The sequence below is a fragment of the Bactrocera dorsalis genome, chromosome 3, assembly GCF_023373825.1.
Source record: "Bactrocera dorsalis isolate Fly_Bdor chromosome 3, ASM2337382v1, whole genome shotgun sequence".
Taxonomy (NCBI): Eukaryota; Metazoa; Arthropoda; class Insecta; order Diptera; family Tephritidae; genus Bactrocera; species Bactrocera dorsalis.
Genome location: NC_064305.1, coordinates 17387716 through 17413978, shown reverse-complemented (window position 1 = coordinate 17413978; position 26263 = coordinate 17387716). Strand labels below are relative to the sequence as shown.

Sequence of the window (26263 nt, the reverse complement as noted above, 5' to 3'; positions counted from 1 at the left end):
GAAGTAGAGTAGACCAATTGCTCTTCTATCAAAACGATAGATTCGGAATTTCATTCTTTATCCAAAACTGAAAAGAGACAGCGGTGATATTCAGACACACTGAAAGACATTTGGATAACTATGGTTCCACTCAAATTTCATGGATGAAATGATATATGTACATGTGTAGGAGTGGAGGCATTCTATCTTCCTTACTCAGTCTGTTTCAGTCTAGATGGATTTAAAATAAATGTATAGTTTAGGTTATAATTTCGAAGTGCTCTTGTCATGGACTACTTCGTTTGATGTTTATTTTTATCTAGTCTTGGACAAAGTAGTTTTGATTGACTTATTACACCCATTCAAAAAATTACCTGTAAATAGTTTTGTTTAATTATACTCTATTCAGTTTTAATTTATATGGAGTACTCTGTAAAATTTTAACCTTTTAAAACCTTAAAATAAAATTGGGTAAACTCAAAATGAACGCCGATTTCAATATGAGAATATAATTATAGGGCATAAACTCACCCAAAATTTAAATATTTAGACACGAATATGTCGAAGTAACAAAATTTACTTAATTTATTTTCGTTCAAACCGCTATCTGCCAAACGCACGTCCAAACAAATGCGTAATTGCGAATTGGAAAAATAAATACATGGCAACATTGTTCTCGGCAAAAAATCGACTTGTTAAATTTATTTTGTTTATTTTCCTGTTTACTTCCATTCGTATATGAAGTTTTGGGTGTTTGGTGCAATATTGACGGATTTTGGTGTATTTATAATCGGAATATTAACATTTGATAAAATTGTTTTAAGTCGTTCGAATTGAAAAATTTTAGTTACAAAATATTTTACAAATCTAATAAAAAATATCATGAAATAAAGAAATGTTGGGGTAAAAAAGTGAGATGTGAAAAAGTGTTTTCATTAAGATAGTTAATGTCCTGGTAAATGCGTAGATAATTCCGGAGGGTGTTAAATATTGCAAAAACTCGTATTTGTGTCGCAATTGAAAATTAATATTAAATTATTGCAACGACTGCAATTTTTATACTACAAAGGGGCTCAAGTAAGTACATAATTTTAAGCAATTTAAAAATAACAAGCCTATAGTTAATATTACCTTTGATTAAAATATATATGAGAACTTAAAAGAAGTTTAAACAATATGCAAATAAAATAGTGATTTTCGGGTTTGTCTGAAGTGCATATAAATTTCAACAAGTTATGTATTTCATTGATTTTATCGCAGTACGCTTAAAATTACCACCCACACTACTGCTAGTGCACTTTTCAAATGCTTGTCTTGTTTTTTGTGTCCTTTAACAAAATTTCCAATAAGAGTACAAGCATTATTGGTATCAATTAATTTTTTAGTGAGTTTATAAAAAGATTCTGATAAGCCTATAGATATGTACAACTTATTATTTCTTTACTGAATAATTTGTTTTTCTACTCATAACTGATGCGTGTTGAATGTGAAGGCGATGGACATAATCTAAATTATTGATTGTATATACATACATATGTATGTTCGAAATTATGTGAAATATATTAGCTTTAAATCTGTAGTGAATAAATTCGCTAAATACTATTGTACTCGTAACAAGCATTCGTAACATGCATATTTGGACCTGCTGCCAAGTTGACAGCCCTGGGTGCATAAAATTCGGATTCGTTCCGGTTAAAATAAATGTAAAACACTTATTAAGTTAAAAATTATGTAAAGCATGTACAATAGAGTTAAGTCCACACTGATACTCATTTTACTGACCCAGATTATCAAATTAGGAAGAAGTTTATTCTTTTATCTTAAACGAGAGACAGCAGTGCTCTGGTCTACCACTATTAAGGATCCAGGTGGCGGAAGCATTAATTTTTGAGCATCTTGTATAAAATATTACAAAATAACGCTGCTTCCGCCAAATTCGTATGACTCTATTTCTCCAAAGAAGTCTGAAATCTGTTAATTGCGTTATTAGAAAAAATTGTACGACTTGTCTGCTATAAACTGTGTCGCCAAAGACCTCCTATCAAGGCAATAACAGGTAAAAGCTGCATATTCCAATTGCAGTCTGATCTTCAGCGTATCACCACATCAGCCAGAAGGGCGGAAATAATTAGTGTCACACAAGCTACCCGCTGACTTGTGGAGCATACTCGTCACCGCTCTCAACATGTACATTAATAGTATGGAATAATATACTACTCCATTCTGGTATTTTATGGTATTTAGGTGACAACTTGCAAATATGTGGAGAAAGATGAATGAGCCTTCAAGCTATAATTTGGATATGATGGGAATTCTAATCACATTATTATAATTATGTACATCATTATGTATTATTATGTAGTACATCAATAATATCCGATGTATTATGGCCAAAGCGTACACCTCTATACAATTGTATCAAACGTTCATTATAAAAGTATTTAATATGTCAAACAGCTATTGTCTGCCTTTGAATTGTGCATATGGATATTATATACATACATATGTATCTATGTACATATATCTACAAAGATCTTTGCCTATTTTTACTTGAGCATGACATCATTGCCTTAACACACTTCAATATTAATGTATGTAGTCAGCGGGACACACTACAATATGCGCGTGCAAGCAAAACTACGACCGAAAATATGAGATTATGGTCTGTCAATTTGGAATTTCTGCAGATTATTCTTTTCTGTCCTAAACAAGTATTTATTTCTTATCGAATATTTAGAAACCAAATTAATCTTTCATAACAATCCTAAAATGATAAATAATCTTTTTTTAAACACAAGTAATAAATACGAAAAATAAACAATTGCAGTGTTTACAAATTTTTAGTTTCAGAAAGGTTGTTCACCTGCTATTTTCAGCAATTCTGTTAAAATTTTTGCACTCGCATGTACGGCAAAATATTTATTTTTATTATTTGTGCCAAAGTGATCTTTACTTCCCTACCGCAACATTTTGTTTTGTTTTTGTTTTGATTATCACTTTCTACTCATATGTTTATACAGGGTCACTATGTTCGTATGTATGTATGTATATTGTATATCGAGTCAATTATATCTATGTACTTATGTACATAAGTAGGGGCCACTCAATGTATGCTACTCATTCCATTGTGTTTTGCTTTTCTCCACAAACGCTTTTCGAATTTGTTGTTTGTCTTACCCATTTCTACTATTTTTATGGTCTGTCGGCGTGGTGTAGCGCGTAAATGCTTCGTTTCTTCATATGCTTAGGCTTAAAACAACAAATGTTCGCTGGTTCAAAGCCTAGCGGGATTGTGTCTTCTTATTATATATTCGTAATTGATTTGTTCCTTGTTATATTTAATTTGTGTTGTAATTTTAATTCGTAAAAATTATTTATTTCGGCTTATTGGATTTTGAACAGCTTATCAACTGTGGGTTTTCGTTAAAACTTTAACATTTATCCACATTGTTCAGCGTAGGCACTGGAGCTGTTAAATTAATTGCAATTGGACTCAGGCTTGTAGATTTGTAACGTTCTGAAATTTATGTAGTTATGTAGTCTAAACTCCCTGAGGTACAATATTTTACTTAATTGTACAAATGCGTAGCTTTAGTAATTGCTACAAATTAACTCCACATTACCATAATGACCTATTACATAAAAAATAATAATCAGTTGCACCGAAGCTATAATACCCTTAACAGGTGCAATCTGAACAATATAGACGGAGATTGAGGCATTGTCTTGAAAAATAATTCATGCCGCATCTCGTGAAAATATTTTCTCAGATAAAAAAGTCCTCCATACAAGCAATTGATTCCGACGGGTCAGCTTGTATGACATGTTATAGTGGTCCAATATCGGCGAATCTGACAAATGAGCAGCTGCTTAGGTATTCCTAAAATTTTAGATCGATATTTCAAAAACTTGGGTATTTGTTTTGCGTATACACCTAACCTGTTCAGGGTATAAGAATTAAAAGTATGAATAAGAGAAACAGCCTTGGGTCCGGCACGAAACTTACCAATAGGAAACAATTGTGCTAAATGCCCTTACGAATGTTGAGGAAAACAAAACCAACACAAGAATGATGTAATCTTCATTACAACTAAGTAAAAATTTGAAATAATCGGTGCTAATGGCGATAAATGCTTTACCATAGAGATATGTACATATGTATGTATGTATACATATATGTACAATGTATAAGCGAAAAATTAAGGGAAAAAATCTAAACAAAAGCCGTTGGTTTTCGTGCACTTTATTCATTGTTGAACCCATATACCGACTTACATAACTCTTCAATTGCAATCTTATTACATCTTCGTTTGTATTTTTCACTTTTATTTGATATTCGCAATTCGATTTTTGCATTAAAAAAGTTTGCATATTAATTAAACTTTCGTTATTAGACGATTTATTACATGGAAAAATGTGTATGAATTAATAGACTCAACGCTAACTCATCCTTTATATATTCGACATAAAATCAATGGATTTCTATATAAACTATGTAGGGACTAGAGCAAGGTCTGATCCGATTTCATACACTTTTGAACTGTGTATAATGATAATAACGCTGCCAATGCCCACAACAACGGATTATACGATCTGGTATAGACCTGGATTTTATCCGTCCAAGGGATGTTATTTCGCACATCTAACTCCGTCTAGATCGGTAAGTCTTAGTTTGAGATTGGTTTCACTGGAGTAACGTCTTGCAGCAGGGTTGCTCCGTAACCTCGTGATTCGTGCCGGCATTGAGTCCAATCCGGGCCCGGAGGAATTCTTCTGATCCATCCAAAATCCACCTCGGTGGATGGAGCCATCTTAAGACATGCTTTGGCCTTTAGACACACGGGGAGTAGACAACGAGTTACTTGGCCTCATGCTGCCAACGTACTACTGTGATCTTAGCCTCTACGGCTGTTCAATCGTGCACTGCTGCGCCACTCCACTCGAGTGGCCAACAGAGAATCTCCACGGTCCATAGGAGCTCAAATAGGCAGCATGACTCCCACAACACCGTGCAATAACGTCTTATCGATAGCGACATCGACTGCAAGGATACTTCCCTAAAATGTCAGGGTATAGCTATCCGGTCCGGCGATGTCGAGCTCGAAATATGTAATATATACATATCCCCCAGGACACTTGTAATAGCTCGTCCGATATTACCATTGATAGTGGTGGTCTGATAAATAACATAACCTGGCGACCTATGCTAACTTTCTCATCATACCATCATCGATCGAGGAATCTCTCGACTTTATCTCTGTGGACAATCGCACCTTCAATAACTTTAACAAAGCTAACTAGGTTGGCTTCACAAAATTTACCGAGAGCACCTTCACCGCTTTACCCATTCCTACGGACGTAATCGTTGGCGAACGTCAATTTCGCAAGGAACCAAAAAGTGCACAGCACTTAGCGTCATAAATGGTCTCAACCAAAAATCAACCTGCGAGAGAACGATGCTCGTAGCGTTGGGCTTGTCAAAAGCCTTTGACGCAGTCAATCACACAACGCTACTTAAAGACATCGAAAAATCAACGCTCCCTTTAGGATTGAAGTCCATAGTCCACCATTAATTGCCTGAGCGGTCGTCAATAGTTCGAGGTAAAAACTCCAAATTGTTTAACTTATACATCGCGAAACTCCCGCCACCACAGGGAATTTCAATCACCTCTTACGCTGATTATTGCTTACTAGGAGTCAAACCACCACCCATTGCAGACGAAGTGCTCGAGTTGCCGTCAGAATCGAGGGTGCCCCTTGAGCAGCTTCGTACTGGATAATGTAGCAGGTTAAACTCATACTTATCCCGAATTGAAATTGACTTACCAAATGTGTGTCCAAAATGTTAAGAGTACCCGCGTCGTTTCTTCTTTTCGCTACGTGGCGCCAATTGTATATTCCAAGCGAAGCCAGGTCCTTCTCCACTTGGTCCTTCCAACGGAGTGGAGGTCTTCCTCTTCCTCTGCTTTCCCCGGCGGGTACTGCCACAAGGACCTACTCGTCTCTATCCTTGTCCCGTCCATCGCATTTCTTGGGCGGCGGTGATGTCAGCCTTTATTTTTACGAGGACATCTACCTGCTGGGCAGCTGCACCTTCCCTATTAAGGGACCGGACATTCCAGGTGCATGTCCTCAATTCGTAGTCCTTATTTTGTTTGCCAAGGTCGTCATCTGAAGGGGGGTCTCTCATCCTAGGCTGTTGTTGTTTTTTCATTGGGGGTGTTTTTTTACGTGGAGGGTCCCAAACCCAGCGCACAACCCTATGCAGGGGATGCTTCGCCTTCTCACTTTAGCTCGCCTTCAAATGGATGTTCTTAGGCTACCCAGAGGATACTTGGTCAAAGACCGGTAGTCGTGAGCTGCTTGAGTCATATGTAAAAGAATCGTTTCTGGGCACTGCCAAGTGAATGGTGATCAGAGAACTTACCTCACTTGCGTGAACACGTCTACACATGACTCCATCCTCCACATCTGACACCCCCATCTCCCAATAATCCGACTCCGTAGAAACAGCGCGTTTCCTGTGTCTACCGTTGGATGACGTTGATGACAATTTATTATCTAATCCTTACCACCTTAACGGAATTAGGTACACGTTACAACAACAACATTTTAAATTAAAATGCCCGTGACGTTTCTGTCATGCCTCCTCAGCAATTAAATTCGAATATTTAACGTGCTTTGTATAAAAAATACTAAAAAAAATTTGAAATCACTTTGAAAGACCGCGCTTGTCAAATCCCACCGGTATTCGTTTTAGCCCACGCAATGCACTTATCAAAAGCAAAAGAAAAACGAAAAGGTGGGAGGCGCATTTCGTTTTTCGTTTCAACACATCAGTTCATTTTATCGCTAATTAAATTCGTGGCAACATAAATTTCAATAGACCCGGAAGTTTTAAACGTTTATTGCCTTGAATTCGTGAACTTATAATAAATACGAAATGCATAGCAACTTTTTGACATTTCTTGCATTCTTCTTTATAGAAGCTAACGGAAGTAGTGAGCAAGTTTGAACATGTGCTGCTTTCTAATTTAAAGTAACTTAACTGAGCTGAAGTTAGAAGCCTTTTTTGGTAACAAGTCTATGTTGCTTTATTTATTTTTTTTTTTTTTTTAGAAAAAAAAGCCATATTGTGTTAAAGAGACTCCTACTTTTATTGAAGAATATTATAATAATGCACAAATAATAAAAATCAGTGTCCAGCGTTGCCTACTTTCCAACAATATACGAAAATTAACATGTTCTAACTTGTTTTTCATTGAGTTAACACTCCGTAAATAAGCCGCTATTTCTCAACTATTATTTTTCATTCGTCATTGTTGCTATTTTTACATTCCTTTCCGCTGTGTGGAGTTCTCCTAACATATTTAGAGGAATTACAACACCAGATATAGATAGTTGCAACATTTCCATTTCGGGCCTTTACGCATTTTCTTTGTGAGCATAAAACTTGTTTTTGCTTATAATCTCTTTTTTCCTATATTTCCGCCAAACATAGCATACGGCCTTGACATATTTACCTTAATAATATTACAGCATAACAAGTTTATTTTTGTTGCGCTTCATATCATTTACTATAGCACATAGATATGTATGTATGTATGTAGATATGTATGGGTAGATAGATATGTGTAGATGTGTATGTATATCATATCGTAGCGTATCATATCGTAAATTTATTTTAAATTCAGTGCCAGTGTGTGAGCTATTCATAGCCATTGATATTGGAGTGTTGGGCCACACACATTTCCTCTACGGGAATATGTTGAAATCAACTAAAAGAAATCAAATTATATTATTTTTATAGTAGCTTGTTTAGAACTTGATTTATTTTACTAGATAGACGTTTAAGATATGTTTTTCATGTTCAATAAAAATTATTTTATTGTTTTCTATTTGAAAAGATATCTTCACGAAATTTGGCACACATGATTTTCCGAGTCAACACTACAATTTCCGAAGATATTGTTCAGATCGGACCACCATAACATAGAGCTGCTATATAAACTCATCGAATAAAGCCAAAAATCGTGTGGAAACCATAAGCTTGAAATAAACTGCAGTGGTGCGACAACTTAAAAGGCTGTCTTATGCGGAGCTTTCAACATTATATGTATTCCCTCACCAACTCATGCCAGGAATCTTTTCCTATGTTTACTTTGAACCTTCTTTTCCAGTTGGGATCATGTAGTCGGTGTTTGCTCGATCGCCATTGCTCACCGAGCTATGCCCGAAAGTTCTATATGTAAATTCTCCTACAGCCAGTAGTCGTCCCGCCGATAGCAGTTTTCGGCGAAGAGGTCTAAAGGTGGCAGGTTTAGTACTAGTTCAAGAGCCGCCGCTGGAGTTGTTCTTAAAGCTCCCGTTAAGCATAGCTCAGCAAGCCTCTGAACCCTTTTCACTGGCTTCCGGTAGGTGGATTTCTGTACGGCAGTCCACCATACTGCCGCACCGTAGAGTAGAATTGGTCTAACAATGGCTGTGTAGCACCAATTCCTACACTCATATAAAGCATTGCTGGCTTTCCTCACTCTTTCTTCCACGTTGCGGTTCCACAGCTGTTCGCTGCCTAAGATTACCTCAAGTTACTTGTTGCGGCACTTGAGAGAGAGTTGTGTCCCATTTATAGAAGGGAATCTGCATAGAGGATTTTTATGCTTTCTTGTGAACACAAGCAGATCCGTTTTCTTCAGATTCGACCTCAAAACCGCTTGCGATGCACGGTTCTGAGCTTTATTGACCACTCTCATAATACTGCTAACGGTCTGTAGACACCTAACCGTTGTTGAAATGGCAATGTCGTCCGCATGTGGCACTATCTTATAGGCTTTGTCTTCCAAGTTCCTTAGCAGTTTATTCACCACTAATGTTCATAGAAGCGGAGACAGCACTCCACCTCCTTGTTCAATTCTAGCGTCGTTCCATTCTGCTCTTATCCGTCTAGAGGTCCTAAGGCTTCTAATCCAGCGTTGTATAGCAGGATCAACACCTATATTCTGGATACTGTTCATAATAGATTCCGTAGAGACGTTGTTAAACGCTCCAGAAATGTCCTGGAATGTTCCAAGAGCGTATTCCTTATATTCCAGAGCTCTTTCGATATTAAATACCTGTGTATGGAGATGCGTGATACGCCTTGGACAAGCTTTTAGGAGACGCTGCGGTCCTAATGTGCGTGTCCAAGATTTTCTCTAGCGTTTTCAGCAGGAAGGAAGTAAAACTTATAAGCCTAAACTCTTTTGAGTAAAATGGGTTGTTTTTACCTGCTTTCGGTATGAAAACTACGTTAGCCTCTCTCCATGAGTGTGGCACAGAGTTGAACTTCAAGCATCCCCTAAAAATCGCCTTTAGCCATGGCACAGATAGACAGAGCTCATTATGTAGCATTGCTGGAATGATTCCAACCATACTGGAAAGTTTGTATGTGTCGAAGATCGATCAGATTGCCCATTAAATTTGATGTTTATGGTTTTTTCTTTAAAAAAGTAAAGCACCTTGAAATGGGTCACCCTTTTTTTTTAACTATATTTAACTTTACTCCAGCTTTCGATTGCTTGAAAAATAAATAAATAAATATTTATATTTTTTACTCAAGCAAGCGTACTTAATATTTCTTTGCCTTCTCTGCTTAAATTATTTTGCAATATAACCAAATTTCCACCGAAGAGAAAGCAGTGTGAGTGTGTGAGCCCGCAATAAAGGAAGCAAAGTGAGACTATTCAATTATATTTATAAGATTTAACATCTTCGTGGGTATGTAAATATGTATACATATGCTTGTCTGTATTTGTGCTTGAATATATTGATAAGATTAATGGAATTTCTCAATGCAAACCCTATCAAGTACAGCGAACACAATGTATAAAGAACAAAGCAACAGCTGATCTTAGTATAGGTGCTTTTGTGCGGCAAACTTGACATTTTTCATGTATTTACTGTTTTATTTATAGCAAACAACAATAGGTTGTGTTAAAAAGGCGGCAAGCGGCTAAAACTGCCAACAACAGTTCCAGTGTTGCTTCGAACACTTTTTGGCCAAGTCTCAAGGCAGCGAGTAGCACGCTAAACACAACGCACAACAATGGGTCAGCTTGTGGCAAAACTAGCCGTACCGTTACAACATTGCAGCGACAATGTTGTAAATATATTAGCCGGACGTCGCAAAAGAAAACGTTCGCTAGACTCGAGCAACGCATCAAATGAGTCGCAGAGCAGTGAAACGCAATCGCCAAAGAAGTACGTAAGCCTTTTTATTGCTTTATTTTTTTATTATTTTCTTAAGACATTTTTCTTTTTCGCGCAGAAAAAGGCTACTCACCACCACCCAATACATATACCAAGCGCTCTTTAAAGAGCAAAAGAATTCCGACATTGCTGTGATGGCGCTGGGCAAGGTGTGGAATCTGCACAAAGTATATCTGTGTCAGAGCCCGTACTTTTACAGCATGTTCAATGGTTCATGGAAGGAATCCTGTCAAGATTTTGTGCACATTAAAATTTTGGATGAACGCATTACGCTAGAAGGTAAGTAAAAATAAGAATATATGCTACAATTACAAAGATAAATAAAAAAATACTTTAAATTATATAATAATGTTTTTTGTTTAACGTTTTTTTAGCGCTGGACGCCGTTTTTGGTTCCATGTACTCCGACGAGATTGAAATTGATCCAAAGGCGGTGATTTCTGTGTTGGCCACCGCGACGCTCTTCCATTTAGAGGGCATTATCGATAAATGCGCTGAAGTCATGATTGAAACCATTAACGCCGAGGTGCGTAACACGCTTCTATAACTTTATTAAATTATTTTATTTTTTATTATTTTTTTGTTTTCTCACTTTTTTACAGACTGCCATTAGTTACTATGAAGCCGCTTGCCTCTATGGCAGCGTTAATGTTAAGAAAGCTGCAATGGTCTTTTTGGAAACTAATTTGCTCTGCATTTATCACAAAGATGAGCAACTGCTGCGTCAAATCAGCGTCGAACTAATGACAAAGCTGGTAGCTAGCCCTGATTTATATGTGATGCAGACTGAATTTTCCTTATACACATTGCTGCGCACTTGGATGTACTTGCGTTTGCATCCACTGTATGATGCTGAAAATACTGCTGATATAGCGCCTGCAGCTGGTGCGGGCGATGGCAGTAGAAGTGCCGTTGGCAGCAATAATAATAATGGCAATAACGAGAGTCAGTGTCTGTCAGATCTCGTCAAGGATTACTTTGCGCATCGCAGTGAAAGACGTTCATTCCTGGCCACACCTGAAGGTCAACAATTTGTGCCGCCATTCCAAGCGCTACGCACGCAGTACTTAACCAATCATCATACAGATTTGAAAATCGTACTTAATGATAATATTATTCCAAAGGATTGGCTGCATAGTCATGTGCTAAGTCACTGGCATTCAATTTTGAAGGTCGACCATTTGCCGGAGGAGGGGTAAGTGTATTTTGTATGTGTGAATCTAATATGTAATATATAAGTACATTTGTAAATCCAACACCAGTGAAATTAAAGAGATTATATATGTATTATGGTATGTGCATGCTTAGTTGTTGTGCTTTTTTAGTTTTTGAGAAATCTTTAAAAAAATGTTTGGAGCCAGAAAAAAACTTCTGTTCCACCGAAGCTATTATATAATACCCTTCACAGGCACATTTTTTATAGCATAAAAGGCTATGGGGAGATCTTTTGTTGATTTTGATTAATCAGTTTGTATGGCTACTATATGCTATAGTAGTCCGATCTGAAAAATTTCTTCACAAATTGTAGCTTTGGGGCAGATAATAATATGTGCCAAAATTCGTAAAGATATCTCGTCAAATAAAAATGTTTTCCATACAAGAACTTGATTTCGATCGGTCAGTTTGTATGACAGTTATACGCTCTCTTGATCCGATTTGAAAAATTCCTTCGGATATTACATTTCTGGCATAGGGAATAACGAATGTAAAATTTCATAAAAATATCCCGCGAAAAAAAAATTTTCATACAAAAACTTGATTTTGATTGGTCATTTTGTACAGCAGCTATATGCTTTAGTGGTCCGATCTGAACAATTTGTTCGCAGAATATAGCATTGCCTAGGAAAATGAACTATACAAATTTTCCTGAAAACATCTCTTGGAATAAAAAAATTTCCCTTACAAAAGCAAGATATTGATCGGCCAGTTTGTATGGTGACTATATGCTATAGTGGTCCGATATCGGTGGGTCCGACAAATACGCAGCTTCTTAGTCAGAAAAGGATGTGACCAAAATTTCAAATCGATATCTCAAAAATTAGTTCGAGAAAAACGAGTTTAAAGTTTCGGCTTGGATGTCTTGTCACTAAAGTAGCTCTAGCTCTGAAACTTCTGATAATGTTAACAAACCTGCTTAAAAAGTTAAGCTTTGAAAATATGGAAGAATTTACCTTTTTCGAAATCCCACACTAGAATATCCCCAGAAGGGAAATTTTTCTTTTTCACGTTTCTTTCGAATATACTTAAAACTTAAACGTAGGCCAAGCGAAAATATGTATTCATCGACTTTCTTCAATTTTCTTGCATATTTCAAATTGGTATATCATTTCCGATTTTTTCACACTTCTTTCGCAGCCCGCAAAACCTTGATGCCGATGTGTTTTACAAGAATTGCATGCGCTGCGGCCGCATTCTACTTGAGCCCGGCTATCAGAAGTGGCGGTGGACGGGCTTCAACTTCGGCTTAGATCTTGTGCTGGTCGCTGACTCACGCTTGCTTAGCATACGACGTCACCACCGCAATGAGCACGAGCGTTTGCTGAGCCTGCAAACGAAAAGGCAGTTCATGATACGGTAAGAATAAGGAATAAATCTAATAATGCCCGTTCTATATATTTTCATAATCCTTTCCTTTTCATACGCAACCAGCACTTCGGTGACCTCGATCAATTCACAACGGCAACCAACATTTACGCAAAAGACCGAAATAAGCTCACTCAGTCTGGAAAAGAATCAAGAGGTGACGATAATGCTCATGGACACATTGCTGGTGCATCCCTTGCTTATATCGGTGAATCTGTTGGTGGTGCCGCCGGCGTCGCAGCACTTCAAGCAACATGTGTACGGCAACGAAGACACAATTACGGCGGCGACAGTTCCTATATCAGAAATCGGCGCCAATTGCAATTCGGCTGATGATGCGCAACGTTCGGGCACGCCAACAAACAGCAATGTGACTGGCGAGCGTCTGCTGTTGGCGGCAGATGACACAGCGGTGTGTGTAGTGCCACCTTCACCACCAAATGTGCCGTCAATACTGCTAACACCGCCCACACATCGTGCTGCCTCGACAACGTCCACAGTGTCAACGGCTTCATCCGTCGGTTCGGCGGTGTCGGTCTCCTCCTCGGCGTCGGATTTCGTTTAAGTTGGTGTAGTTAAAAGCCATAGGCGTTATGGAGACGTTCCATATATTTTGTGATTACTTTAATAATGAAATCGTGTTCAGTTTTTCATTCGTTGGAATATTATTTTATAAACTTATACAACATTACTTGTAATTCTGCCATAAAAGCGCACAATCAAATACGAAAAATGCTTGTCTAAAAGTGAATTCCGCTCGGACTTTATATTGGCATTTATGTGTTTATATATACATACATATATCATGTAGAAACAAAATTTTAATTTAAGTACATACGTTGATTTTAAAAAAGCATTCGATCTTGGAAAATTTTTAATTTTTCTAGTGAGTTAGCTTTTTTTTTAAGTTTTGTATGATATTGAATTTGAAGTTATTATAAATTAGTGATACTCATTTTTGCGGCTTTTCACAATACACAAATCATGTCTATAAAAAAATCAAAATAAAAAAATCGAATTAGAATGTCGTATTCGCTTGCGCTGGCGAAGTAGTATAAAATATCGCTGTTGTAAATATATTTGTATTGAATTAAAATTTATAAAGATGTATATCAAATTTTTTATATTTATATATAATAACTTGTAATTTACTATGTACATACATTATGTATAATCATGTATGGTGTCGCACAAGAATATAATATACAACTAACTGCGTTAACAAATTAATTTTAAAGGCATTTGAATTTTGAACTCAGTTGCAGGGTGGTTGCGAAGTTTCTCTTTAAGATACTTTTTGCATTTTAATTTTTTATTATTAAAAATTTAATTCATTTTCATTGTTTATTATTAAAAATGTAATATTTAATTACAAAATCGAAATTAAAAATTTGAAATTTAATTTTCAATACCAAAATCACAAATAAAAATTTTAAAAAATATTTGTTTAGGTCACAAATTTTAAGTTTAAAAATATTTATTAAAAAAAAAAAATATTAAAAAAAAATAATTATTAAAAACAATAATTTTGAGTAGTTAAAAATATTTATTTCATTTAAAAAATATTAAAAAAAAATAATTATTTAAAAAAACTTACTTTAAAAATATTTATTTAATTAAAAAAAATATTTATTAAAAAAAAAACAATTTAATTAAATAAATAATTTTTTTAAATAATTTTAATTTTTTTAAATAATTATTTTTTTAATATTTTTTTTTTAATATTTTTTTTTATATTTTTTTTAATATTTTTTTTTTTAATATTTTTTTTTTATATTTTTTTTTATATTTTTTTTTTATATTTTTTTTTTAATTAAATAAATATTTTTAAAAAAATATTTAAAACAAAATATCTATTTAAAAAAAATTTTTCAAAATAAGTTTTCGAAAACAGTGCAACGATCGTAAACGGTTATATCACAAAAATGTTGAAACCCGTAAAAATTCATTTTAAAGCAGTTTGGAAGGTTGAGTTGTCATAGTACCACCGAAAATTTCAACTGAAACGGATTGGAGTTGTAATTACTAAACCAGATCGAGTTGTTGCTGTAGCTGTTATCCAGAACATCAACGATAATACCGCGACCAAGTTGAAAATGGTAAAAATTCAGTTTAAATGGCTTGACAGTTTGAGTTGTTATCGACAATACGGAAAATGTCAACTGAAATGGAGTTCAGTTGTAAAAAGTTCGTTGACTTCTTGTGATTTACTTCTGTACTGTTGGACTTTAGACCAGCTTAGCAAGATTTGATCAACTACCGGCAGCTGTGCAGTTGCTAGGTCTTTCTCGGCTGAGGTAAATAGGAAAAGGTCTAGCTCTTCGCACTCAGCAAGGTTTACCTCTAAGAGGTTTTTGGAGCTCTAACTGGACATTGCACGATCGGGATTCATGAGAACAAAAATTCTTTATTCGATGCCATTATGTATGGAACTCGGTTTCCTTTGGAAAGTTCACCACGGACACGCTTGCAGAAGTCAAGACGCTGAACCGAATTTTCGACGGTTTTCAAGCATAAATCGGCCAATACTGCTGCAATTTCAGGTTCTATATTCGTACGAAGTTCATCAATCGTCGCTAGGTTATTGGTATAGACCATAGACTTCACGTGGCATCACAGAAAATAGTCTAACGCTCTCCAATCGCACGACCGACCCGGCCAATTGACTGAGCCATCTCGTGAGATCACATGCTCACCAAACTTGCTTTTTAATAAATCGATTGTGACATTCGCTGTGTGGCTTGTGGCGCCATCCTGTTGGAACCACATATTGTCCAAGTCCATATCATCCAATTCGGGCCAAAAACATTCGCTCATCATTGTGCGGTAACAAATCCCATTCACAGTAACGTGCCGGTCATGATCATCACGGAAGAAGTACGGCCCAAAGACCCATAAACCGCACCAATCGTAGTTTTTTCGGGCTGTAATGGTGACTCATGGAGTGGATTGCTGCCTGACCAATAATGCATATTTTGCTTATTGGCGAAGCCATTCAGCCAGAAATGAGCCTCATTACTGAAGATGATTTTTCGATGAAAATCCGGATCATTTTCAAGTTGTTGTTCAGCCCAATTCACAAATATATGACGATGCTGGTGGTCAAGCGGCTTCAGTGCTTGCGTCAATTTGAATTTTAATAATTTCGACTCGTTGTTGGATCACATATCTTTCCATGACGAAATGCCAAATCTTACTAAAGAACTATGTATGTCAAAAGAGCGGGAAAAATATGTCGTCGTTTGCTGTCCCTATCCGTCTACTTTGTAGCGTCCCTATTGAAAACCCCGTTACATTTTTAAATACATACACTTTCTCAAAATCAAACAAATTCTTGTATTTTTCCAAATTTCTCATATTCCAATATAATTCCACATAATTTTTTATAACTACAACCATTAGAATAATTACTACTCGTAAATATGTAATGTCAAAATAAACATACAGTATATATACATATATATAGAAGCGATTAATTTCAATATCTAAATTCAGCCAATACTTTTACAAACTTGTTTAACAATTAAAAATGGTTAACGGTATATTGCAACAACTACAACGAATATTTATTATTTTGTGTTTTAAACATTTTTGCAAGCAAGAAGACATATTATATATTCAATGGGAACATTTTAACGCCGCCCAGCGTTAACTATTAGCAAATCGTCATCACCATCGCCTTTCGAGTAAAATATTATAATGGACTTAATAATTATATAACATTACATAGGGTGCGTTCGATGTGACAATCACGACAGCAATATTGCAAATTTGTCAAAACAAAGTATCAAGTGCTGCATGAATTTCTGGCAACACCTGCAACAATATGACGTGCTGTCATTTTTTGAACGCAGTATGCAAATATGCAATTCAGTTGCTGTACTGCTGTAATTATTACGTAGCTCGAATGCACCCATATGTATATACATACATGCTCGAAGTAAATTAATAATAGAACAATTCAGGGAAATTCGTCTCGTAAATCGGCTTTTCTGCTTGCAGTTGCTGTGTTTTAATGTCGCTTTGGGTTATCTGACGCTCAACAGCCAACGAGTTAAACAGATCGTTCAAGCGATTTTGTATAAGATCATGCTAAGAAAACATAAATTTCAGAACACTATATTCTATATATTACCAAAAAACACTTACCTTTGGCTCTGTGCGCCGTACCAAGTCCTCAAAGTTGCCTTCCCGGAATGTGCGTACTATCTGCAATTGCTTATCGCGCTGTTCGCGCTTCATCGCCTCGGAGGGTTCAGCCAAAGCACGTTTCATAGCCTCAAAATTGTATTCCGGTGCGAGGATTTTCTGAAAATGTGATTTAAACAAAAATAAATATGAAATGCTATCGCCTTTGCATTATTGCTTTTTGTAAAACCTTAGAGACTCCCGGTGAACTGGTAACGCTATCGCCGTCCGCATTGTATGCCGTCAAATCTGCGGAGCTATTACGCTGCGGCAACTGTGGATTGCTTACAGTGTCTACCCAGGAGTGACGGTGGGCTGGATTGTCGGTTTGATTCAGCGCATACGGCGTACCGGTCTGCAAGCGATTCGAGTCCATACCGGCGTTTTGTAGACTTTCGGCCAACGCGATTTTATCGATGGTCAGGTGGGGTAAGCCAAGATTCATTTTCGTAGTTCCCGTCTTTTTCGGGTCCAATAAGGGTGGCAGAAAGTATGGTGCCTCCTCTTTGCGTGCGTCGATTATTTTCTGCGCATATTCAAGCAAGTTATTTACGCCAGTAACGCGTGAGATTAGGGACATCAAAGCGATGGCGATGCAATGTAAATTGCATTTATGCACCACTTCCAATTCCAAATCGGCTGTGAGCGCGACCTGTTGAATGCTGCAGCAGATAAACAAGAAAAAAAATATTTTTGTAGAAATATAATTACAAAGGAGGTAGGGAAGGACTAAGTCCGGGTGTTAGCGAACATTTTATACTCTCGCAATGTGGTATAAGGCCAAGCGGAAATTCGAAAAACTTGATATGAAGTATATGGAACCAGATTTTACCTATTTCTACTAAAGGACAGACTTTTATCAGCAACATTTTCTGTCTTCAATTCTACATATACCTCCGATTTTTACCAATATTTTTGGAAAAAAATCAGCTTAGGCATTTAGGTCCAGGTTCAGTATAGGGACTTGTTGTTGTTGTTTTTGTTGTAATGAGTAACTAATCCCCGTTAGGATGGTAAGTTATCGTCAAAGTCATCCAACGGTAGGCCCAAAAAACGTGCTGTTTCGACTAAAGAGAAAGGTGTGTCAGACGAGTAGGGTTAGTGGGGCATGCAAAGAGCTGGCCAGTGTCATGTGGAGACTCAATGCACATAGGACATATATTAGATATGCTTAGCTATTCAAAGCTGCGCAAGGGTCAAACTCGTTTTTCGCGGTAACTCAAGCCCTTCGCCTGCAATGTGTGGTGGTATCACTCCAAGTACGTCATTCACTGAGAGGGAGTCGGTAAAGGTGTCGATGGCTGCACTGTAAGTGGCAGTCAGTGCGTGTCGGAAGTTAGTTGCGTCCGCAGTCCGGCGTATTGTTTGCTATATACAACTTTTCTTTATCCTTTCTCCATGTGATGCCGGTGGATTTAGTGGGGGTGAGTGTTAAGTTGCGTGCAGCGCGGACTGTGTCAAAGGCCTTTTACAAATCCAAAGCCCAGAGCTAATGGATTTGGACGATTTTGCATTGTTGATGACACTCTGAGCCTCCACATCGGTGAAAGTAAGTGGTGCGCATTTGCGCAGCCGTCAGGTAACACATCGTTTGGCTTGTCTACCGAAGGGCGCAGTGTAAATTGCCGGCTAAAGTAGAGAGCGCACTTCTTTGGGTCCGAAGAGGCATGGTCATTGAAATGAACTTCAATTCGGTCAACATGTTTCTTCAGGTTAGACAAAGTCTTGACAGTAGACCAAAGCTTACTTACAGGTCGAGAGGTTGCAGGATTCAGGTGCTCTATCCATTTCGTCCGCTTGTGTTGATTTACCAATCGTCGAACCTCCAAATTGAGATACCTTATTCGGGGATCCCCAGGATCGGCATGGCGTAAGGTGTCGCGCTCGTTAGCTCAAACAGCTGCTTCAGCTTGGAAATTAAGGCGGAGTTCCGCAATTCTTCCAGCCGGGATGAAGCGAACGAAATATGTCTTCTTCTTTACTGGCGTATACACCACTTACGCGATTATAGCGAGTTAAGAATAGCGCACCAGTCGTTTCTTCTTTTCGCAACGTGGTGCTAATTGGAAATTCTAAGGGAAACAGCAGCGGATGAGAACGAAATATGTACTTACCCCAAAATGAACAGCAAGAATTCTTGCACGGTCTCGCCACAAGCCATTTCGACAATAAGTAAAGCCGCCGTATTATAGCTGGATGCAAGCGATTCAATGCGATCCGACAGAGCCATACTATCGATGAGGGCCTGCATTATATTTGCGCCATATTTATGTGTGAATATTATGTCAGAGCGCGATGGTGGCTCCTGCGACAAAGCTGGATAAGGCTTTATAGTCACATAACTAAGCACTTTTTCGTTTTGATGGCGATCGAGTAGCGCCTGGAAGATCTGCATAACGATGACACGCGTCGGATCATGTGGTGCACGTGCCATCTTCAGTAAGGGTTGTAAGAAGGATGCCGGGAAGGCCTTTTCGAATGAAACTGTGCTGTATTGTGTACCAACTTTGAGTAGGGATTTTAACAGTATATTCTGCAGCATTTGATCGCCTTTGCTTTTCTTCGATAGATCGGGCACCGTATTCATAATGAATAGCATTATTTCGATTTTCTGATAATCGGGATGATGATTAGCGAATTCGCCCAGCGCGTTGATGAGTGCCTCTTGATATTGTGATTCCTCGTTGGTAATTTCTGTTGTTGTGCTGACGCTAGTACGCAAGTGTGTAAGCAAATTATTGATAATGTCCAATGCGGAGGGACCGACACTTTCGCCAGCAGCGATCGCTATTATTTTGGAAAGTACGACAGCTAAAGATGTGCGTGTCTTCGGCGATGACTTGAAATTGTTGTCCAAATGTTGCATTAAAGTCTCTACAACTGTATACGAATACTGCGGTTGTATGGAGATCATAACAATGCGGAAAGTGTGTATAGCGAATGTGTTCGGCACCCATAATTCATGACGATCCAAATGGCTGTTGGGAGATAAGAGTATTTTATTAACAATTTATTTATAAAATTTATATTGTATTAACTCACGTGAGCAGTGGCTTCAAGACGCTACGTATATGACCGAAAGATGCACGTCCAACAAGTTCGCGTAATACTTCTTCGGCCAGCACTGGTGGTGTTACGTGTGTTGCGTCTTCAACGGGAGTTAAGTCGCCGGACTAAGGAAATATACCACAATTATTAATTGTTACGTCTATGGTTGTTGCTATTCATACAATAATAAAACTAAATCTTAAAGTATAAGTCACAGGATTCTTAATAACAAAATAAATTTTACCGCAATTAAATTTTTCTTCACAAACAAAACGTTCACGCAAAACTTTTTCAGCGGCATGAAATTTTCAATATTAAGAAAACAATATATTCATTAAAACATATTAAGAACATAATCGAAAAAGTATGCTTCCTTAACCAAGTATTAGTAATAAACTCACCTGCATGTTGAACAGCAATGACGGTACTATTTTTTCCATATGCACTTTGTCCCATATGTTCTCAACCAAATCATCAGAGACAGTCTTCCGTATCACACCCTGCAAACCTTTAATGCCAGCTAGGCGTATACTATCGCGCAATTCGACATTGTCGTGGTTGCCGTGACACATAGCAGAGAATTTTGATATAAAGAAGTCATAACGTCGATGGTACGAAGGTGTGTCTTCATTTATATTTGCAAACTTAACGAACTGTAATAGAATTAATTTGAATAAAAGAATTAATTTAAAAATTTTTGTCTAGTTTTGAAAGTTTTTGAAGATATCTTTTATATAAGAAAATGTTAACTGACTCCACCACTCTTTCCTACTTTTTAATGTAAAGACTATTGTACTCAAATAACCCTAAATCAAAATCCGATTTTTTTTTTTTTTTATAAAAACAAAACTTTTTAAATAATTACTAAAAATCTATATTTATATTATTTTGTAAGTCTCTTGATGAATGAACTGAATGCTGTCATGTTTTGACTGAATAGAACATATGTTTCTGTTTGTTTTGATTATTGTGTTTTTGTGTAGTTAAAATAAATAATTTTCTTTCGAAGCTAAACGTCACACATGTACACTTTGAATTTTAATTGCTATCGGTTAAACTACACTCATATATAACAATAAAGATAACCTAAACTAAACTAGTATATGCTGCTAATCTTACCGAATTGGTAGCCATAATTTGCAGATTGGGGTTAGTGTCTTCCAATAATTTTTGTACCATACGCAAGAAGGATTCAACGAATAAATTTAATGTGGTCTGCGCATGGCAAGCCTGCAGTAGTAAGTCCATTGCCTCCATGGCAATTTCCACAAACCTATTTGTATAAAAATATTAATAACAACACATAACATGCAACTACACATATATGCGTTTAAAAATCACTCACTTGTAACGTTTGCGATTAATATCCTTACTAGCTTTCTGATACAGATATTCACCAATACGATCCAGCTTATCTGGTGAACTTAAAGAATAGAATGTTAGTTTCTCCATGTTCGATTTGACAAGACCATCCTCAGGGTTTACAGGGAATATATTATCCACTAGCCGTTTGTAGCGCGGGCGTAGCGCAGAGCAACAACCACAACAACCTGAAGAAAAATAGTAAATAAATATTATGTAATTATATTTAAATATTAAGGTAATAAATGTACGAAAAGTAGATCAAGTGTTTTTCAAAATTAATTATTACAAGAAACCAAATTTAGGTAAACATTACAGCAAACTATTTTAAATGTCGTTATATGTATGTGAGTGCATACATATGGCTTTGAGCTTTGAATGATTGTTATTTTTTAAGATAAATCAGAGAAACGCAGGGAACAAATTCGTAAATATACGCATGTAAGTGCAATAACATTAGCAACACGTATGATTAGTTGTTGTTGTTGTGTGGGCAGAAAACTTCTCTGAAGTAATTTGGAAGAATTGTGCCAAGTAGACAATCCTTGACGATTAAAAAAATCCAGGTTCGTTCTGGTTATGTAGACCCGAACGTTGTGGGAACAGACGTATGTAAAGTCGGTAGGTTTTTCTGATTACATCAATAATAGTTTTTGTAAACTTGTTGGAATGTGTATCTTTTTACAATTTCCAAATTGGTAGGCCAACTAATTATGAGATGATTGCTTACCAGGCATTCTGTTTACACCGTTGAAATATATTGGTTGAAAATATATAAGTATATGTTTTATTAAAAACACGAAAAATCACTATTTATAAGTGTCGTTGACTAAGCTAACTTCACAAATTTACAATTTTAACATATTAAAATGTTTATTCGATAAATCAAGGCGAATCAGCTGGCAAAATGAGTGACGAATTATTATCCACAATTAAGAGTTGCCGGTATATTTATAAACACCAATTGGCAATATTTGGCATTTTAATTCCACAAAAATCAAGGAGTGCATCAAATATCACAAAAAGTATGAGAAAATAAAATTTGAATTTTCTGATAAATTTTTAGAAAACTAATTTTAATATTATTTCCATTAAAAATTTTAGAAAAATCATTTCTGGCAGTTCTAATTTGGATGCAATTTAAATTGCATAAAGTACATTCACTTTATTGAAACTACTGGCAAAGTTATAGGATGCAAGTATTTTAGCGATGTGAAAGCCAATAGAGATTTTATTATTTAAAATTGATCTTGATGCTGTTTCTAGCCAGATTTTTTGAAAGTTCAATTGAAATTAGTTAGTTCCGGAGATAGCAAACATGTTTACTTTTCATAATTGATAGCCGAAAATATGAAAGTACTTTCCTTTTTTACTTTTCAGTTGACATTGGAAAAAATGAAAGTACTTTCCTTTTTTCTTTTCAGTTATTCACACGCGAAAGTAATTATTTAAAGAAAAATTTGTTGAGAAAGCATTTTTTTCTATCGAGACATATCTTGAAGATATTTGAGCTCGTGATAAATGAGTTTTAGAAATAATTCTTTAGATATTTTTGAGAAGGCGGTTTTCTCAATGTCTGGTTAGCAGCCATCTGTCAGCTGTCAGTTAAGTTCTGTTTAACTTAACCAAAGAATCTGTTTGCTTATAAGTTGTGGAAAATATATTTATGCTAAATGCAATTAATAATTGTGTAATTTACTTACATGTTGGATCTGTACATTTCTGCACAAAAGTGTCGAAAAATTCTGGTAATTCAACTGGCTCAAAACAGCAACGTATTAGCGCCATTCGCTTTACCTTTTAGGAGCCGGAACAGATGCTCCGTCTAGTCTTTAAGATGTCGTGGTCTCTATGTTGATTGATTTGCCTAAAGTTACGTGAAAATTTTTAGGTTAGGAATTGGCTACACCGGGACTCAGCTTTATTTATAACAATTTGGCGATTAAACATCAATAAGTAGCCACAGGCATACAAATTCCTTCCTTTCTTGGGTCTAATTTTAGAACCGTCCCTGCTCTGGCTAGTTTATCTGCTTCCCAGTTACCAGGAATATCATTATGTCATTGAACCCATTGCAGATTTATCGTGAAATACTTAAGATGTTAGTTCCATTATGAAAGATCAATCAGTTCTTTCCCTATCTTTGATGAAACTATAGATAAGTAAGTGAGGATTGCATCGCGACCTAGGGTCTATTGTGCCCTCTCCTAACTCAGAAAGTAACAACTAGCCCCAGCAAATTGATAAGTTCCAACATACTGTTAGGTACTATCGAGGCGATGTGATCCGTATTTGGAAACATGGATCCAAGGGCCTTAATTCTGCACCTACCGACTATTGTGCAGTCCATTAGCAGGTGTTTTGGTGTTTCAGACTCCAAGTCGCAGAACCGACAATTTGCACAAGAAGCTAGGCCCGTATTAAATAAGTGCTTCTCGAGCTTGCAACGGCCATTCATTGTAGAAGGCGACAATTAGCCTGAGTTTTTCCCTCGGGAGATTGATTACATATTTAAATATTTTGAGGTTGTAACAACTCGTTAGCAACTTTGCATGACGCATGCCTGGAAATTATTGCCAATGCCTCTCCCTACCCACTGCTTCATCATTGGAGAGAAGCTTCTTTATAGTGTGAGGACCAACCTCAATGAAAAGTTCCGCTCCTACTATGTTGGTGGATGCTGCAGAGCCGGCAAGCTCACCAGCCTGTTCCTTCCCGGCTATACCTTTGTAACCTGGCACCCAAAGCCGCTTGGCTAAATGTTTATATAAATATATTCCTTGTTGTAAGCACACTCTTTGTCAGGACAAGAAGGCGGGGAGTATTGCCTCAGTTTAAGAGCCGACTTCGCTGCCAGTCGCTTACAGAATATGTGAGTCAGTTGGGAGAAAATGTAAAATAACTTGACTTGAGTTCGAGAAGATCGGGACAAAATCCTCAAGCCGTCTAACCAAATCGTGCTACATACTTATGTAGCTCCATCTGATCTACTCTCACTTAACTGTGTTCGGAGATTTTAGGTATTTCGATTAGATTTGGTACCACAAAACCAGAAATATTGATTCGTTGTGCTATTAAGAACCCGTATGCATTTTTAAGTGTTTGCCCGCTTCCCCAACCACCACCTCACATTTCACAAATAATCTTAGCATAATCCAATTTCTTCGATTTCTCGGCATTCGCGCGATTGTCTCACTATCTCATCCCAACTTTACGCCGGTCACCTTAAAATATTTGTTATTTATGTAATTGTTTTTGTTTTGCTGTCACTTTCTTAAATACACTCAAATATCATAACTGTAATGTGCACGTTTTTATACACTTCACTGCCACCCCCTCTAACGGTTACAAACACGGGTGAAATAACATTGCAAAAGGTGTTTGGTGTGACATGTGTCACTTTTGCAATAAACAGTTAAGATTTAACAAATTTCTGTAATAATTTCTCACTTTATAACGCTTTTTCGTTGGGGTTGATTACCGATTTTTCACGACATTCAATAAAGACTGAACGCCTAAGTGTAGTTTGTAGCAAAGCTCTGAGTTAATTTTTAAGGTTTCGGTTTCTATAACAAAAGCTCTAGAGGTCATATGGTAAAAGCTCTGCTGGACAGCTGATAAAATGTTGACATTCAAATATAGACGCCTTGTATGCTTGTATGTTTGTATTACCCAGTAATCCTTTGAGTTAAATATTACATTTTTTCAACTCCAGTTTTTGACAAATTGCGGATGATTTGGGATTGTTTCAATAACCTTTTAAGGTTCGTGTAACATATACTAGACAAGAAAGACTATATGCAGGAAAGTAGAAAAGGAAGTTCTCAGAGTTTAGCTTAGTTTAGTCATAAACCGGGAGTTTATACCAGGTAATGGAGGCTAGGGTTTTGATCTGATTTTATATATTTTTGTCACTATGAATCATTATTATTAGGAAAAGCACGCATATAAAATAAAATCAAGCGAAAATTCGAGAATTTTTACATTGGACATGTGGAGACGTAAAAAAGAAAGTTATTAAGGTCTACCTTAGTTTGGACGTAAATCGGTACGTTGTAAATCCTTATATCGACCGATTTATACGATATAAAGTCAAGCGGGAATTCGAAAGTCTTTATCAGGAAAATATTCTCTCTGAACTGCAATGATATAACAGTTCAATTGAAAAGTCCCCGACCTACCATAGTAAAACACATCGTTTGGCGAAACTCGTTTTTCTAACCAACATATGGCAGTTTCCTTCAAAGGGGATGCACTGTTTATAGCGACCTTCCAACTTTTCGATACCATTTTTGTATTACAAATTGATCTTTGCTTCAAAAGACGCCTCAGCTTCGGCGATGACCTCTTCATTCGACGGAAATTTCTTCCCAGCGAGCATTGTTTTGAGATCTAAAAACAGGGAATAGTCGCTGGGGGCCAGACCTAAAGAATACGGTGAATGTGGAAGTAATTCAAAGTAAAAATCATGGATTTCCGCCATCGTTTTCTCTGACTTGTGACACGGTACATTGTCTTGGTGAAACTGCACTTTCTTTTTTTTTCAAATGCGGAAATTTTTCGGCGATTTCGTCCTTTAAACGGCCCAGTGACACTATTTAATAGTCCTTGTTGATGGTCTTTCCTTTTCTAAGGTAGTCAATAGAATTTTTTCCATGCGCATCCCAAATATAGATGCCATAACACTGTCAGCCGACTGTTGCATTCTTCCACGCTTTGGAGCGAGTTCATTGCCTGCATTCCACCCGGATGACTGTCGATGACTTCGGAGTGAAATTGTGGAGTCATTTGTTTCATCGAATGTCGACCCTTTTTTGATGTTGTCGTCAGTTTTTGGACGCAAATGGAACTCCAC

The 26263-nt window shown here is 36.8% G+C and overlaps 2 protein-coding genes across 7 annotated transcripts; one reads left to right on the top strand and one right to left on the bottom strand.

The window, feature by feature from the left end:
- Nucleotides 1-696: 696 nt before the first annotated feature.
- LOC105224713 (protein germ cell-less) lies at nt 697-14040 on the top strand. Its single transcript, XM_049452512.1, has 7 exons — nt 697-1056; nt 9933-10218; nt 10286-10506; nt 10602-10753; nt 10830-11422; nt 12583-12801; nt 12877-14040. The coding sequence occupies exons 2-7, from the start codon at nt 10064-10066 to the stop codon at nt 13373-13375; spliced, it is 1839 nt and encodes a 612-aa protein (XP_049308469.1). The 5' UTR covers nt 697-1056; nt 9933-10063; the 3' UTR covers nt 13376-14040.
- Nucleotides 14041-16343: 2303 nt separating this feature from the next.
- On the bottom strand, nt 16344-24933 carry LOC105224712 (protein EFR3 homolog cmp44E). 6 transcript variants are annotated; one of them, XM_049452504.1, is made up of 12 exons: nt 24859-24933; nt 23112-23275; nt 21392-21596; nt 21166-21319; nt 20448-20699; nt 20291-20332; nt 20041-20171; nt 19113-19976; nt 17189-17660; nt 16960-17118; nt 16742-16902; nt 16344-16489 (listed from the first exon to the last, which is right to left on the bottom strand). In XM_049452504.1, exons 2-11 carry the CDS (start codon nt 23194-23196, stop codon nt 16756-16758), a joined length of 2511 nt encoding a protein of 836 aa, XP_049308461.1. In that variant the 5' UTR covers nt 23197-23275; nt 24859-24933; the 3' UTR covers nt 16344-16489; nt 16742-16755. The 6 variants fall into 6 exon arrangements, with proteins under 6 accessions (XP_049308461.1, XP_049308459.1, XP_049308462.1 ...); XM_049452502.1 differs by having other exon boundaries at nt 16344-16902; nt 24859-24932; XM_049452505.1 differs by lacking the exon at nt 20291-20332 and having other exon boundaries at nt 16344-16902; nt 24859-24929.
- Between the last annotated feature and the right edge of the window lie 1330 nt (nt 24934-26263).

What these genes read in the sequence shown, in the direction of transcription:
- LOC105224712 (XM_049452504.1), bottom strand. Translation starts at nt 23,196, where the DNA reads ATGGCGCTAATACGTTGCTGTTTTGAGCCAGTTGAATTACCAGAATTT. An exon ending in TGAAGAAAAATTTAATTGCG is followed by an intron (nt 20,172 to 20,290) that starts GTAAAATTTATT and finishes ATATTTCCTTAG; the next exon opens with TCCGGCGACTTAACTCCCGT. An exon ending in TTCTTGCTGTTCATTTTGGG is followed by an intron (nt 17,661 to 19,112) that starts GTAAGTACATAT and finishes TATCTGCTGCAG; the next exon opens with CATTCAACAGGTCGCGCTCA.
- LOC105224713 (XM_049452512.1), top strand. Translation starts at nt 10,064, where the DNA reads ATGGGTCAGCTTGTGGCAAAACTAGCCGTACCGTTACAACATTGCAGC. An exon ending in TGAACGCATTACGCTAGAAG is followed by an intron (nt 10,507 to 10,601) that starts GTAAGTAAAAAT and finishes ACGTTTTTTTAG; the next exon opens with CGCTGGACGCCGTTTTTGGT. An exon ending in GACCATTTGCCGGAGGAGGG is followed by an intron (nt 11,423 to 12,582) that starts GTAAGTGTATTT and finishes CTTCTTTCGCAG; the next exon opens with CCCGCAAAACCTTGATGCCG.